This window comes from Dipodomys spectabilis, unplaced genomic scaffold, assembly GCF_019054845.1.
Source record: "Dipodomys spectabilis isolate Male_0828 unplaced genomic scaffold, ASM1905484v1 ptg000360l, whole genome shotgun sequence".
NCBI classification, from domain to species: Eukaryota; Metazoa; Chordata; class Mammalia; order Rodentia; family Heteromyidae; genus Dipodomys; species Dipodomys spectabilis.
This window is the reverse complement of record NW_024871037.1, coordinates 3,971,271-3,984,621: the sequence shown is the minus strand read 5'-3', so window position 1 is coordinate 3,984,621 and position 13,351 is coordinate 3,971,271. Positions and strand designations below refer to the sequence as shown.

Here is a 13,351-nt window from a genome sequence, read left to right as displayed (position 1 = left end):
TTGGAATGACAAAAAAGCAAACAATTACAATTCTCATAATTACTTTGAATCTTACATTTTAATATTCAATGTACAAACCTAATGTTAGAAAAAAAATGAAAATGTATTAGTGTGTTCAAAAAGCCTACAGTACTTCTTTTTTTCTTGAAATACTAGGCTTTGATCTCAAGGCCATGCACTTGTTAGCCAAGCCTCCAGTGCTTTGCTTTGCTTTATCTTCTAGATAGGTCTCTCACTTTTGCCTGAAGCCAGCCTCAGACTGTAATCCTCCTACTTCCCAAGAAACTGGGATTGCAGAAATGCCTACTATACCCAGTTTCTCTCTCTCTCTTTTTTTTGTCAGTCGTGGGGCCTAAACTCTGGGCCTGGGTGCTGTCCCTCAGATCTTCAGCTCAAAGCTAGTGCTCTACCACTTGAGCCATGGCACCACTCCCACCTTTTTCTGCTTATGTGGTGCTGAGGAATTGAACCCAAGGCCTCATGCATATAAAGCAAGCACTCCACCACTGAGCCGCCTTCCCAGGCCCTCCCCCTACCCCCCCCACCGTTTCTCTCTTTATGAGATAGGGCCTGGGAGAATTTTTTGCTCAGGCTTGCTTCAGCACGTAATCCTCCAATCTCCACTTCCAGCAGAGCTGGTATTTCAAGTGTAAACTGGCCACATCCAGCCCAAGAGTATATAATTTTGAGTGATTAAAAGTTAAGATAATTGAGCCTTATAACTAGATAATTTCATATTTGGTATCTAATGGCCACTGAAATCAAAGACAATCATCTGTATGTAACATCTAATTTAGTAATGGTTTAATGGAATAAATTTTCTTAGAAAGAACAAAGAATGGACGAGGAGATGTGGCAAGCCCTACAATGGCAGACATTCTTCCAATCAACCGGAAGTATGTGAACTAAGCCTGGGGTGGTCTGGACTATTTCTATCCTCACACATAGCCCACAGCAGTAGGTCAGACACACCCTCCAAACCTGGTGGCTCCCGCCTGTCATCCTAGCTACTCAGTAGGCTGAGCAGTCTGAGGATCATGACTAAAAGCCAGCGTGGACAAAAAAGCCCTGTGAGATTCTTATCTCCAATTAACCACCAGAAAACTAGAAATGAAGCTGTGGCTCAAGTAGTAGAGTGCTAGCCTTGAGCAAATGGAGCTTGGAGGCAGTGCTCATGCTCACAGTTCAAGCCCCAGGGCCAACGAAAAAGAAAAAACAAAACAAAACAAAAAAAGAGGGGGCTGGGAAGGTGGCTCAGTGGTAGAGGGCTTGCCTTGCATGCATGAGGCCCTGGGTTCGATTCCTCAGCACCACATAAGCAAAAAGAAAAAAGCCGGAAGTGGCGCTGTGGCTCAAGTGGTAGAGCGCTAGCCTTGAGCTGAAGAGCTGAGGGACAGCGCCCAGGCCCAGAGCTCAGGCCCCCACGACCAGACCCAAAAAAAAAAAAAAAAAAGAAAAGAAATAAAAAGAAAAGTAAGGAATTTTCTTCAAATGGTATTTAATAAATGAACCATTTAATTCTATACTCTTTTGTTGTTTCATTGAGACTTAGCTCTAATAGGTACTAAAACATCACAATGTAATAAAATTATAAACCCTGATCTAATTTTTTAATTGGAATAATAAAAAGCTATTGCTAGAATTTATTTCTACTCCTGTGCTTCACTATTTCCATCTGCTCCAGTAATTCTTCAAGACAGACAAATAAAATAAATTTTGTTCATCTCACTATCTAGATCAAAGCAACCTTTCCTCTTATAATCTTCCCTGCATCATTGTCTGGGTCTGAAACGATTTCAAGAACGCAGAAGGAATTATTAGGATATGCATTACCGCCTCATAACAGCTCAAAGTCTTTTCATAAGCCAATCTGATCTTGTTTCAGTAATTAACATACCACTTTTTATGTTGACAAAACTTACTCACCTGAACAAAGGCAACGGTAACAACAATAAGTATTGCCTAAACAGAACAGAGAGACAGCCTTTTAAAATCACACGTTAGTGAGAAGGAACTGTTAAAACATGTTTTACTTTTCAGACTACAGATTTCAAACACTGAGCTAGGTTGGAGAAGAAACCCTAGCTTTGCCCTGAGGCCTGTCAGGGAAGAACCTGCTCCTGGACAGTGGACGGCCGTCCCAGGCAGCTCTGAGCCACTGGGGAAAGTATCCGAACTCACGGCAGCATACATTTACCAGAACTCTAGCTACCGCTTGGAAGCCTGAATTTTATCATTAATATCATTAATGACTATTTCACGTAAAAGAATACTCCGCCTCACCAACAACTGCCTTGAGATAATCATGGTGCTTCTACAAATGCAAGTATGTTGCACAGCTTTGTATTAAAAAGGTATATGCTCAAAGCAAGATTTAATCAAATTAATTTTTACTGTTCTATCAAAAATCTTTTTTTTTTTTAAATTAGGCTTCAAACTCACCACCCTCCTGCATACACCTGCCATGCAGCTAGGATTACTGGCATGTATCATCATGCCCAGACGTCAAAACATACACTAAATGAAAATAAGGCTAGTAACAATTGTGGGCCATTACTCTGACTTGTGCTAAGGCTCTACCTGTTTTTATACACCATTACTTTTTGTGCCTTTAATTTCCTAGGTCAGGTTTCAGTTCACCGATTAGCTTAAGTATTATCAACTGGGAAGCAGAAGAAATCTTAAGGATGGCTAAGAAGTTATTGTATTTCCTATCTATGAAGCGATCCGATCCGATTGTTAAATCGCTTGTCGTGGGTGCCATCACTTTATGCAAGATTACTATAACACCTGGGTACGGTGGTGCACACCTGCACTCCCAGCTGGTCAGGAAGCTGAGACACCATGTACTCTCAGGAGGTTCAAGATCAGTCATCGTTGTTCAAAGTAAGTAGTACTCCCATTGAAGTAGTTCATCAACAGATTAAAATGCACACCCGGGCCTATACTCACCACAGTGATACTGACGGCATCATCAAACTGATGCATTAAAACACTGATGACTGCAGAAGCCAGAAGCAGCATAATAAGGGGGTTTTTAAACTGAAAGCAAAAAACAAACAGTGGTTCAATACTTTATTAATGATGGTTCTGTTCTATTCATCAAAGGCTTTACTTAAAACAAACTGTAAGGAAATTAAGTTAAAAATGATGACAGCTGGGCACCGGTGGCTCACGTCTGTCATCCCGACTACTTGGGAGGCTGAGATCTGAGGATCGCAGTTCAAAGCCAGCCCAGGACAGGAAAGTCCATGAGACTCTCATCTCCAATAAACCGCCAAAAAACCAGAAGTGGCGCTGTGGTTCAAGTGGTAGAGCGCTCGCCTTGAGCTGAAGAGCTGAGGGACAGTGCCCAGGCCCAGAGTTCAAGCCCCATGACCAACCAAAAAAATAAGATCCTGCAGATCAAGTGGCATAGAATCTTTTCTCCCCTCAATAAGGAATTACTTGTTTAGTAAACCAACCCTGCTAGTTGCAATTGGCCACAGGGTGGTAAAATTTTTTACATTAATGTAATTGTTAAGAAGACAAAAAAACCCTATAAGTCTTTCTTTAAAAAGTATGATAATTGAAGGAGAAAAAGATTAGGACAATGATAAAATAATTACAAATAGCTATCATTATCTATCATCACCTATTACTACCAACTAAGGTTATTACCATTTTATAATGGAATTAAGGGAGAAGATAATAGAGATCACACAGCAGGTAAGAAATGAAATTGTAATTTACACCACGGCACTTGGGGGTTTAAAGGATCAAACAACTAATTTTCTAAGCTAGCCATCATTACCTTAAAATGAATTAGCATTCCTATTCTTTAAAAAGTATAAATTCAGCTGAGCACAAGAGGCTTACACCTGTAATCCTACCTATGCAGGAAGCTAAGAAATGGGGATCTCGGTTCAAAGCCAGCCTATGCAGTAACGTCCATGAGACTCTTATCTCCAACTAACCACCAAAAAGCCAGAAGTGGAGCATCTTAAACAGAACAGAATATCTTAAATAAAACATCTTAAACAAACAAACAAAAAAACCAGAACATCTTAAACAAACAAACAAAAAAAAAAAGCTAAGAGACAGGGCCTAGTCCTGAATTTAATATCCAGTACCAGCACACAGAAAAAGTGTAAGCATAGTATTTGCAAAAGAGCTTTTTGCTTCATGTAATTTATCAATACAGAAAAAATGCAGCCCAGCACCAGTGACTCACGCCTGTCATCCTAGCTACTCAGGAGGCTGAGTTCTGAGGATCACAGTTCAAAGCTAGCCTGGGTAGAAAAGTCCATGAGACTCTTCTCTCCATTAACCTCCAGAAAACTAGAAGTGGTGTTGTAGCTCAAGTGGTAGAATGCTCACCTTGAGCTGAAGAACTCAGGGAGAGCACCCAGGCCTAGCAGTCAAGCCCCACGACCAACAACAACAAAAAAGTTACAAACTAAAACTTACAGGAATTCCAACCGAACTGTAAATCCTAACAAATGGAAATTTGTATTTCCTAAGCGGGCGCCAGTGGTTCATGCCTGTAATTCTAACTACTGAAGAGGCTGAGATCTAAGGATTTCAGTTCAAAGCCAGCCCAAGCAGGAAAGTCCCTGTGAGAATCTTATCTCCAATTAACCACCAGAAAACCAGAAGTAGTGCTGTGGCTCAAGTGGTAGAGCCCTCACTTGAGTTGAAGAGCTAAGGGACAATGCACAGGCCCAGAGTTCAAGACCCATATAGACAAGACAGACAGACAGACAGACACACACACACACACACACACACACTATTTTCTGAGCTAGGAATGTGGCTTAATGGTAGAGTGCTTGCCTAGTTTGCAGGAAGACCTGGGTTCAATTCCTCAGTACCACATAAAAAGCCAAAAGTGGCACTGTGGCGTAAGTGATAAGGATGCTAGCCTTGAGTAAAACAAGCTCAGTGACAGTGCCTAGGCCCTGAGTTCAAGCCCCAGGATGGGGAGAAAAAAATTCCTGCCAGGCTCATGCCTATAATTCTAGCTACTCAGGACATTGAGATTGGAAAATAAGTTTGAAGCCAGCCTAGGCAGAAAAGTCCCTGTGAAACTCTTATCTCCAATTAACCACTCAAAAACTGGAAATGCCATTGTGGTTCAAGTGGCAGAAGCCTCTTGCACACAAAAAGGCTCAAGGACAGCGCCTAAGCCCCAAGTTCAAGCTCCACAACCAACAACAACAACAACATCAACAACAACAGTTATTTCCTGCCAGGCTTTGTGATCCTAGCCTCTCAGGAGGCTGAGATCTGAGGACTGCAGTTCGAAGCCAGCCCAGGCAGGAAAGCCTGTGAAACTTCTATCTCCAATGAACCACCAGCAAATCAGAAGTGGAGCTGTGGCTCAAAGTGGTAGAGCACTAGCCTGAGCACAAAAACCTCAGGGATGGTACCACGATCAACAATAAGAAACGTTACTTCCTTTCAATCGCCTTATTAAAGCAGACAAATGAGTTACAAAGCAGAGAAGGAAGCAAAACAAGTCTTACCTGAGAAATATATTTCTTCCACAGTGGTTCATCTTCACTGATATCAAACTCGTTCCAGCCATGGAAGGCTCGCCTGTGACTAACTTCACATTTGTTTAACCCATTCTGAAGATCAGCCTATTAAGAGTTTACACAGAAAAGTTATCGACAACATTAGCACGGAACAAAACAATACTACCGAAGAGTGTGTGTGACCTGTGGTCACAAGACAGGAAGCTAGTCTGTAGTGACAGAAAGCTCCCCTCTGGCTGCTGGGGACCAGAAGCCGTACATGACAAGAGCTCAGTACAATAGGACACAAGGAAGCTTTCTAGAGGCATACCAATGTTCTGTGTCTTAATAATCATGGCAGTTGCATTTCTCAAATGGTATACTCAAGAGTGTTATATTATGTAAATTATACCTTAACAGGATTTATTTTTTTATATAAATAAGGAGTGTTTAGCAAACTTGTTTTTCTATAGGAAAAAAAAAAGGAATACAAACCAGCTGTAATAACTCAGTGAAAGTAAAATATCACTACATTTTTTTTAAATTTATTTTTCATTGATGTTTTTGCCAGTCCTGGGGCTTGAACTTAGGGCCTGGGCACTGTCCCTGAGCTTCTTTTGCTCAAGGCTAGCCTTCTCCCACTTGAGCCACAGCACCACTTCTGGATTTTTCTGTGTATGTGGTACTGAGGAATCAAACCCATGGCTTCATGCATACTAGGCGAGCACTCTACCACTAAGTCACATTCCCAGCCCCAAGATTAAGCTTATTCTTGAAATACAGCAGTACTTCTCTGATTCCTAATATCACTAATTCCTTTACTGTCTCTCCTGAGTTTATGACTAAAAAATGAAATTTCAAAGCAGGGCGCCAGTGACTCATGCCTATCATCCTAGCTACTCAGGTTGCTGAGATCTGAGGATCACAGTTCAAAGCCAGCCCAGGCAGGAAAATCTATGAGACTCTGATCTCCAATGAACCACCAGAAAACCGGAAGTGGTGCTGTGGCTCAAGTGGTAGAGTCCTCACCTTGAGCTGAAGAGCTCAGGGTCAGTGCCCAGGCCTAGAGTTCAAGACCCACAACCCCTCCCTCCCCCCAAAAAAATAAATTTCATGGAGCCCATCAAATAACATTTTCCTAGCCAGTGGCTTAATAATTCAGTTTTGTAATCAAGCCATTCAAAATTTAAAGCATATTTTAAATAACTGATGTTAGATATAAGCATAAATAATTTTTAAGCCCTCAAAAGTAAGCAGCCATGTTTTTAATGCCACTATTAAAATATGTGGATGTCCAAAGGAAAAGTTAAAAATGCTCTTTTATGTTTGAATAGATTATACTTTTGAAAACTGGGAAGAGAATTGCATTAGTTATTAAAATTTATTTTCAGCTAAGAACTTGTTCTTAGCTTTTGCTTTACTTTAGAAAACTGCTCCCTTTCCCACTCCCAACCCCCCCACAAAAAAAAAGAAAGAAAAGATAAAACTGGGCATTGGTGGCTCCTACCTACTTAAGAGGCTGAGATCTGAGTATTTTGAAACCAGACCAGGCAATAAAGCCTGTGAGACTCCAATAAACTCAAAAAAAAAGAAGAAGGCAGAAGTAGAACTGGGGTTCAAGTGGTAGAGCAGTAGGCTTGAGCAAAAGAAGCTCAGGGACAGTGCCCAGGCCCTGAGTTCAAGCCCTTCGTATCAACACAGGAAGAAAAAAGAAAGAAAAAAGATGAATTTCTAATGCTACCGTGTCACTAATTACATTGATTATGTTCCTAACCCACGAATGCTTACTCAGCGCTAACTAATAGCTCCTGGTCATGCTAACGATCTAGAGCCATGATATCCCATCAAGTGCCCCGTAGCCATATACAGCTATTTAAGTTCATTAAAATGAACTCACTTTCTCGGTCAGGCTAAACGAATTCCAAGTCATGCAGTCATGTTTAACTCGTGACTGTTACTTTGGAAAGCACAGGACCACACCATGCATTTGCTGAAGCGAATTCCATGGGGCAGCACTGACTCAGAGGCCAGTGACTGACGAGCTCTCTGCTCCCTTCCTCCCACCAAGGCACTTACTTGGAGAATGCCTGCAACCTCACTGACGGGTAATTCACTTGCTTTCTTTGATGTCAGTACAGGAATCATTGTCTCATTTTCACCATTGGGTATTTTTTGAAAACGTGCAACCTAGGAAATAAAACCAAAGGAAAATCTCAGTGCTGAATATGATGCAGTGTGGAACAGCAAATAAAAATTCAAACATCCACAGCAACTTCTCTCCTACAGTGCTACACTAATGAGCCGCTAGTCCTAATAAAACTTTATACTAACCACATGCTGTTTTTCTTGAAAGTGTATTTCAAAAGTTAAGCCACAATACCAGCTAGACCACAAAATCTTCACATTAAACAGATGCTATTTCCTCATCAACACAGAGTTAAAAGGAAAACAGATGTCCTGCCTATTCAGATTCTGACGATTACACATAATCATAATCCTCTCAACTCATTATGTTTAACATGAGAAACACGGGTACGGCTAAGCTTTCTCCATTTTAACTGCTCCTGTGATCAGCCCATTTCTTTTCTCCACAGAAAAAGACACCTGGCTAACTCTTCTTCCAAAGCACCAAGACAGCATGTAAGACTTAAAAATCTACTCCCCCAGACCAGAAGACAAATAAGAAGACAAGCCAAGGATACACAGGTTAGTGAGTAGGCTAAAAACACAGAGGAAGTCTCAGAAATGACAGCAACCAGGATGCCTATTTGATCTCCATGCAGTTTTAGAAGCGTCTATAGATAAAGTATCTAACGACAAACCTCCCATCTAGATTTGCCTTTGACTCTAAGCTCAGATTCCTTATAAACAAGCAGTTTTGAATGAGTAGAGGGAGATAAAAGCTCCTTGCTACTAGAAAGAAGGTAAACACTTCTGTGGGTGCACATTCACTTGATTAAAAAAATACTGATAAAATGATCATGGCACTGCTAAAACACAGACAAAAATCTTTTCAAACTGAAAAAAAAAAAATCAACATTTTTAAAAGAAAATATTTTCCTGAAAAGTTTAAACATAAAATCTATAGTGTCAGTAAAAGGCTTGTCTCTACAAAGAACATTCAATTGACTATGGAAAAAAAAATAGCTGAGAGGGATAAAAGATATTCCCTGGCTGGGAAGGTGGCTCCGTGGTAGAGGGCTTGCCTTGCATGCATGAGGCTCTGGGTTCCATTCCTCAGCACCACATAAGCAGAAAAAGCTGGAAGTGGTGCTGTGGCTCAAGTGGTAGAGCACTCGCCTTGAGTTGAAGAGCTGAGAGACAGACAGTGTCCAGACCCAGAGCTCAGGCCCCACAACCGACAAAAAAAAAAAAAAAAATTTCCCTCAATCTGATTAAGTTTCTGGAACTAAACACAGGCTTTGTAATCTCACTTATTAAAAAGGCATTGTTGAATGTTTCCGTAGTATTTTTCCACTTTTAATAAGAAGCTATTAGTGACTAAAAATTCTGAAGAAACCGTAGGTTACCTTTCATTACAATTATTGAATTTTGTAACATAATATTACTTAAAACTGAATTTTATAAACAACACAGAAATATTTTAAACCTAGTGAAGCCCAGTGCTGGTGGCTCATGCCTGTCATCCTAGCTACTCAGGAGGCTGAGATCTGAGGATCACGTTTTAAAGCCAGCCATGACAGGAAAGTCTGTGAGACTCTTATTTCTAAAAAACCAGTAGAAAACCGGAAGTGGCGCTGTGGCTGAATCAGTAGAGCGCTTGTCTTGAGCTGAAGAGCACAGGGACAGCGCCCAGGCCCCAAGTTCAAGCCCCACAACTGACCAAAAAAAAAAAAACTGAAAACAAAAAACAACTAGTGAAATGCTCTTATTTCAAATTCAAGAAACTAAAACAAGAAACCATTCGCAAGCTGAATACTAAGAAAATCTTTTGGCAGTTGGTACATGTGCAGGCCTTACATTTCAAAACATTTTTACCTAACACCCCTCCGGAGCATTCCCATGAGTTTCATGGGTCTGAAAAAGCCAAAAATCTCAGCAGAAGAAAATTATTTCATTTGCCTAAGGATAAGACTTGGAGGGGACACGGTGAAAACTCGCTGAACATCCTAAAAGCTCCCTGAACACCGCAAATGTGTTCACCAGTGGAAGTGGACTGAGCAAATGGAAAATGACATCATTCTGTCTAGATGGAGGATGGCATTTAACGCTGTCATTCCAAGTTGACCAGCAAGTGAAGCAGAAAGTAGAAAGACCTTTGCAGATACAAGGGAGGCAGTGAAAATAAGGCGCATGGGGATTGCTCATGGAGTTCTATGTGTTAGTTCTAGAGTTCTGAACTCAGGGCTTCGTGCTGGCTTGTCAGGCACTCCACCAACTGAGTTACGCTGTCAGTTCTGGTAATTAAATGGTTAACTGGGGATGAGAGTCTTGCGGCCTTTTCTGCCAAGGCTGGCTTTGAACCTCCATCATCCCATCTGAGCTTCCTGAATAGCTAGGGTTATAAGCAGAAGCCACCAGCATCCATTGCTCACAGGAAGCTTGATGAAAGAATTGTTTCTGTAAGCCTTTACCCTTGACTGTGGTACAAAGGAGCCACCGAGACACAAAGCAGGAAGGTCAAGTTGGCACCTTCCTCAAGAATGAACCATCTCTGGTGCTCGCCACTGAGGAAAGAGCAGACCCTGCGACGATGACAAGGTTGTCATCTTTGAGCAGCGGTGGTCGCTTACAAGCTGCAAGTGAAGACCACCCAGGATCTCTTAAGAATGGGACTTGGGCCGGGTGCCAGTGACTCACGCCTGTCATGCTAGCTACTCAGGAGGCATGAGATCTGAGGATCGAGGTTCAAAGCCAGCCTGGGCAGGAAAAGTCCGTGAGACTCTTATCTCCAATAACAGAAAACTGGAAGTGGCGCTGTGGCTCAAGTGGTAGAGCGCTAGCCTTGAGCTGAAGAGCTCAGGTACAGCACCCAGGCCCAGAGTTCAAGCCTCAAGACCAACCAAAAAAAAAAAAAAAAAGAATGGGACTTGTGTCACCATGAGCTGAAAAGTTGTAATGACTTGAGCTACAGCAACTTTGTGTGGCCTGGAAAACGGGTTTCTGGGGCTCAGACAGCTGCTGTCCTCTGTGGGGGGTGGAGCAGCACCTGTTCCTCTAGACAGGCCTAGCAACCCCAGATGTGGCCATAGGAATTCTTAGCCAGGCCTGTCTTCTCAATCTCTCACCTTTCCCCAGAAGCTCATCATTCACTTTTTTTTTTTTTTTTGGCCAGTCCTGGGACTTGAACTCTTTGGCTTCTTTGGCTCAAGGCTAGCACTCTACCATTTGAGCCACAGCACCACTTCTGGCTTTTTTTCTGTGTGGGTGGTACTGAGGAACGGAACCCAGGACTTCATGCATGCTAGGCGAGCACTCTACCACTGAGCCACCTTGCCAGCCCCGCCCTCCCTCTTTTTTTTAAGTTACAAAAGTAACTGTTAAAGATCATTTTCTTCTGACATGAATTCAGCGGCCAGTAAGATTTGCTCCATCATGTTTCCAAGCAGATTCACTTTCACACTCACCTATGGATGTTCTATACCCACTTCGAAGAGCTAGGTACACGAGTATAAATAATGGCTCGGCTTTTACTTTAGGGTTCAAGAACAGATGTGGCAGGCAGAAAGTTCTGACCTGGCAAGCAGCCTTCCATTATAGATTTTAACAACGTAGATTGCTGAGCCGGGCGCCAGTGGCTCAGGCCTATGTCATCCTAGCTACTCAGGAGGTTGAGATCTAAGGATCACAGTTCAAAGCCAGCCCAGGCAGGAAAGTCCATGAGACTCTTATCATCAATGAACCACCAGAAAAACTGGAAGTGGCGCTGTGGCTCAAGTGGTAGAGTGCTCACCTTGAGCTGAAAAGCTGAGGGACAGTGCCCAGGCCCTGAGTTCAAGCCCCATGACCAACCAACAAACAAACAAAAAAGGTAGATTGCTTGTTTCTAGTGCGCTCTGAACATCTGTGCGTTCACGTCTCTTTTCTCTTCTGAGATTCCCCCACCTTGTATACATGGTGGTTCTTATCTCCTCTTCCACTGACACAGGTGATACTCCTGAATAACCAGGACTGTGTGCAAGCTGAGATGTGTACTGTGTTTGGCAACACGGTAAACTGGGAACACGTATCAGACAGAGGCATAAGAGCTGAAAGCTGGGGCTGGGAAGGTGGCTCAGTGGTAGAGTGCTTGCTTAACATGCATGAAGCCCAGGATTGAATTCCTCAGTACCACATAAACCACCAAGGGCTAGGGGTGTATCTCTGTGGCAGAGGCTTCATTCAAGAAGCCCTAAGTTCAATCCTCTGTATAACAGCTCTCCACAACTGTTCAGCTAGAAGTTCTGGCACAGAAAAGCAGTATCTTGGGAACACCAGGAATCAAACCAGGCAATTCTACTTTAGAAATGTTAAGAAGTCATATTATGAGCAGAAGAAAGAAAACTTATGCACTAGATCCAACAGGTCAGCACAAGTCCCAAACCAGGAACTGCTTGTTCTCAGCTGATCTACAGAAATCAAGCTGAAGTGAATGATACTAGGGGTTTACTACAACAGAAGCTTTTATGTGTAAATATAATCCAGGCAGAGTTTGTACTTTAGGCACCTTATCTGTAAGCCCTATTTATAGAAAGGTCCATGACACTACCATTTGAAGTAGTGAATTCTGGTTCTGAAGATGTTCAAATGAATCTGTTTCTTTAACTCATCTCTGGTTGAAAACAAGGCAGCCAGTAGTTTTCAGTTAACACTGTATATAAATCCAACTATAATCACCCTGTACCACGTTCTCCTTCAGAACTGAGAAAGCAGGACAAGGTGCAAGACTCCACACCAACTTCCATACAACAGCTCTACTGTTGTACTCCTGGGCTTCAGCAGAGGCCTACGACCCTTAGGGGTCTAACGTGTGGAACCAGGCCAGCCTCAAACTGGCAATCCTCCTTACAGGCACATACCACCAAACCTAGCAGAAAAATAAATAAATAAAGCTATGAAACAAAGGGTTTCACAGCTTAAAAAAAAAAAAAAATGGGGGGAGATGGGGCTGGGAAGGTGTCTTAGTGGTAGAGCGCTTTGCCTAGCACTAAAGCCGTAATGTTTGATTCCTCAGTAACACACACACAGAAAAACCCAGAAGTGGTGCTGTGGCTCAAGTGGTAGAGAGAGGCTCAGGGACAGTGCCCAGGCCCTGAGTTCAAGCCCCAGGACTAGCAATAAAAAAGGGAGGGGGGAAGAGAAGGAGACATACAAATGCTTCAGTACAGTGGGTCTCAAAACTAACTAGTGAGTGATGGAATCTCTAGAGCTTTATAAAACATCTTCAGAGTCTCTGAACCAGCATGTCTGGGGCAAATCCTGGAAAGCCCATTTCCAACAGCTTTTAGGTGATGCAAGGCTGCTGCTGGTCCAGGGACTGGACCTTGAACAACACTTCTGAAGTCAAGGTCAGACCTGACTCAGCTGTGTGACCCAGAATAAGTCCTCGCTTATCTTCTGAGCCTTTGCCCAGTGAAAAATTGGGACAATACCTATTTTGATTTCAACAGGAACAAAAACAAACACTATTTATAAAAGGGGAGGGGTTGGGAAGGTGGCTCGGCCTTAGAGTGCTTGCCTAGCATGCATGAAGTCCTGGGTTCGATTCCTCAGTACCACATGAGCAGAAAAAGCCAGAAGTGGTGCGGTGGTTCAAGTGGTAGAGAACTAGCTTTGAGCAAAAGAAGTTCAGGGGCAGTGCCCAGGCCCTGAGTTCAAGTCCCAGGACTGGCAAAAAAAAAAAAAAAAAAACC

General features: G+C 42.5%; 1 protein-coding gene across 2 annotated transcripts in view; it reads right to left on the bottom strand.

The window, feature by feature from the left end:
- Positions 1–13,351, bottom strand: part of Atp2c1 (ATPase secretory pathway Ca2+ transporting 1) — an 81,555-nt gene that overhangs the window by 51,213 nt on the left and 16,991 nt on the right. For both annotated transcript variants that reach the window (XM_042666099.1, XM_042666098.1), the window contains exons 2-5: positions 7,575–7,685; positions 5,508–5,624; positions 2,953–3,042; positions 1,927–1,962 (exon numbers count right to left, since the gene is read on the bottom strand). In XM_042666099.1, the coding sequence (XP_042522033.1) occupies positions 1,927–1,962; positions 2,953–3,042; positions 5,508–5,624; positions 7,575–7,685 (354 nt within the window). The remainder of the gene's footprint in view (positions 1–1,926; positions 1,963–2,952; positions 3,043–5,507; positions 5,625–7,574; positions 7,686–13,351) is intronic.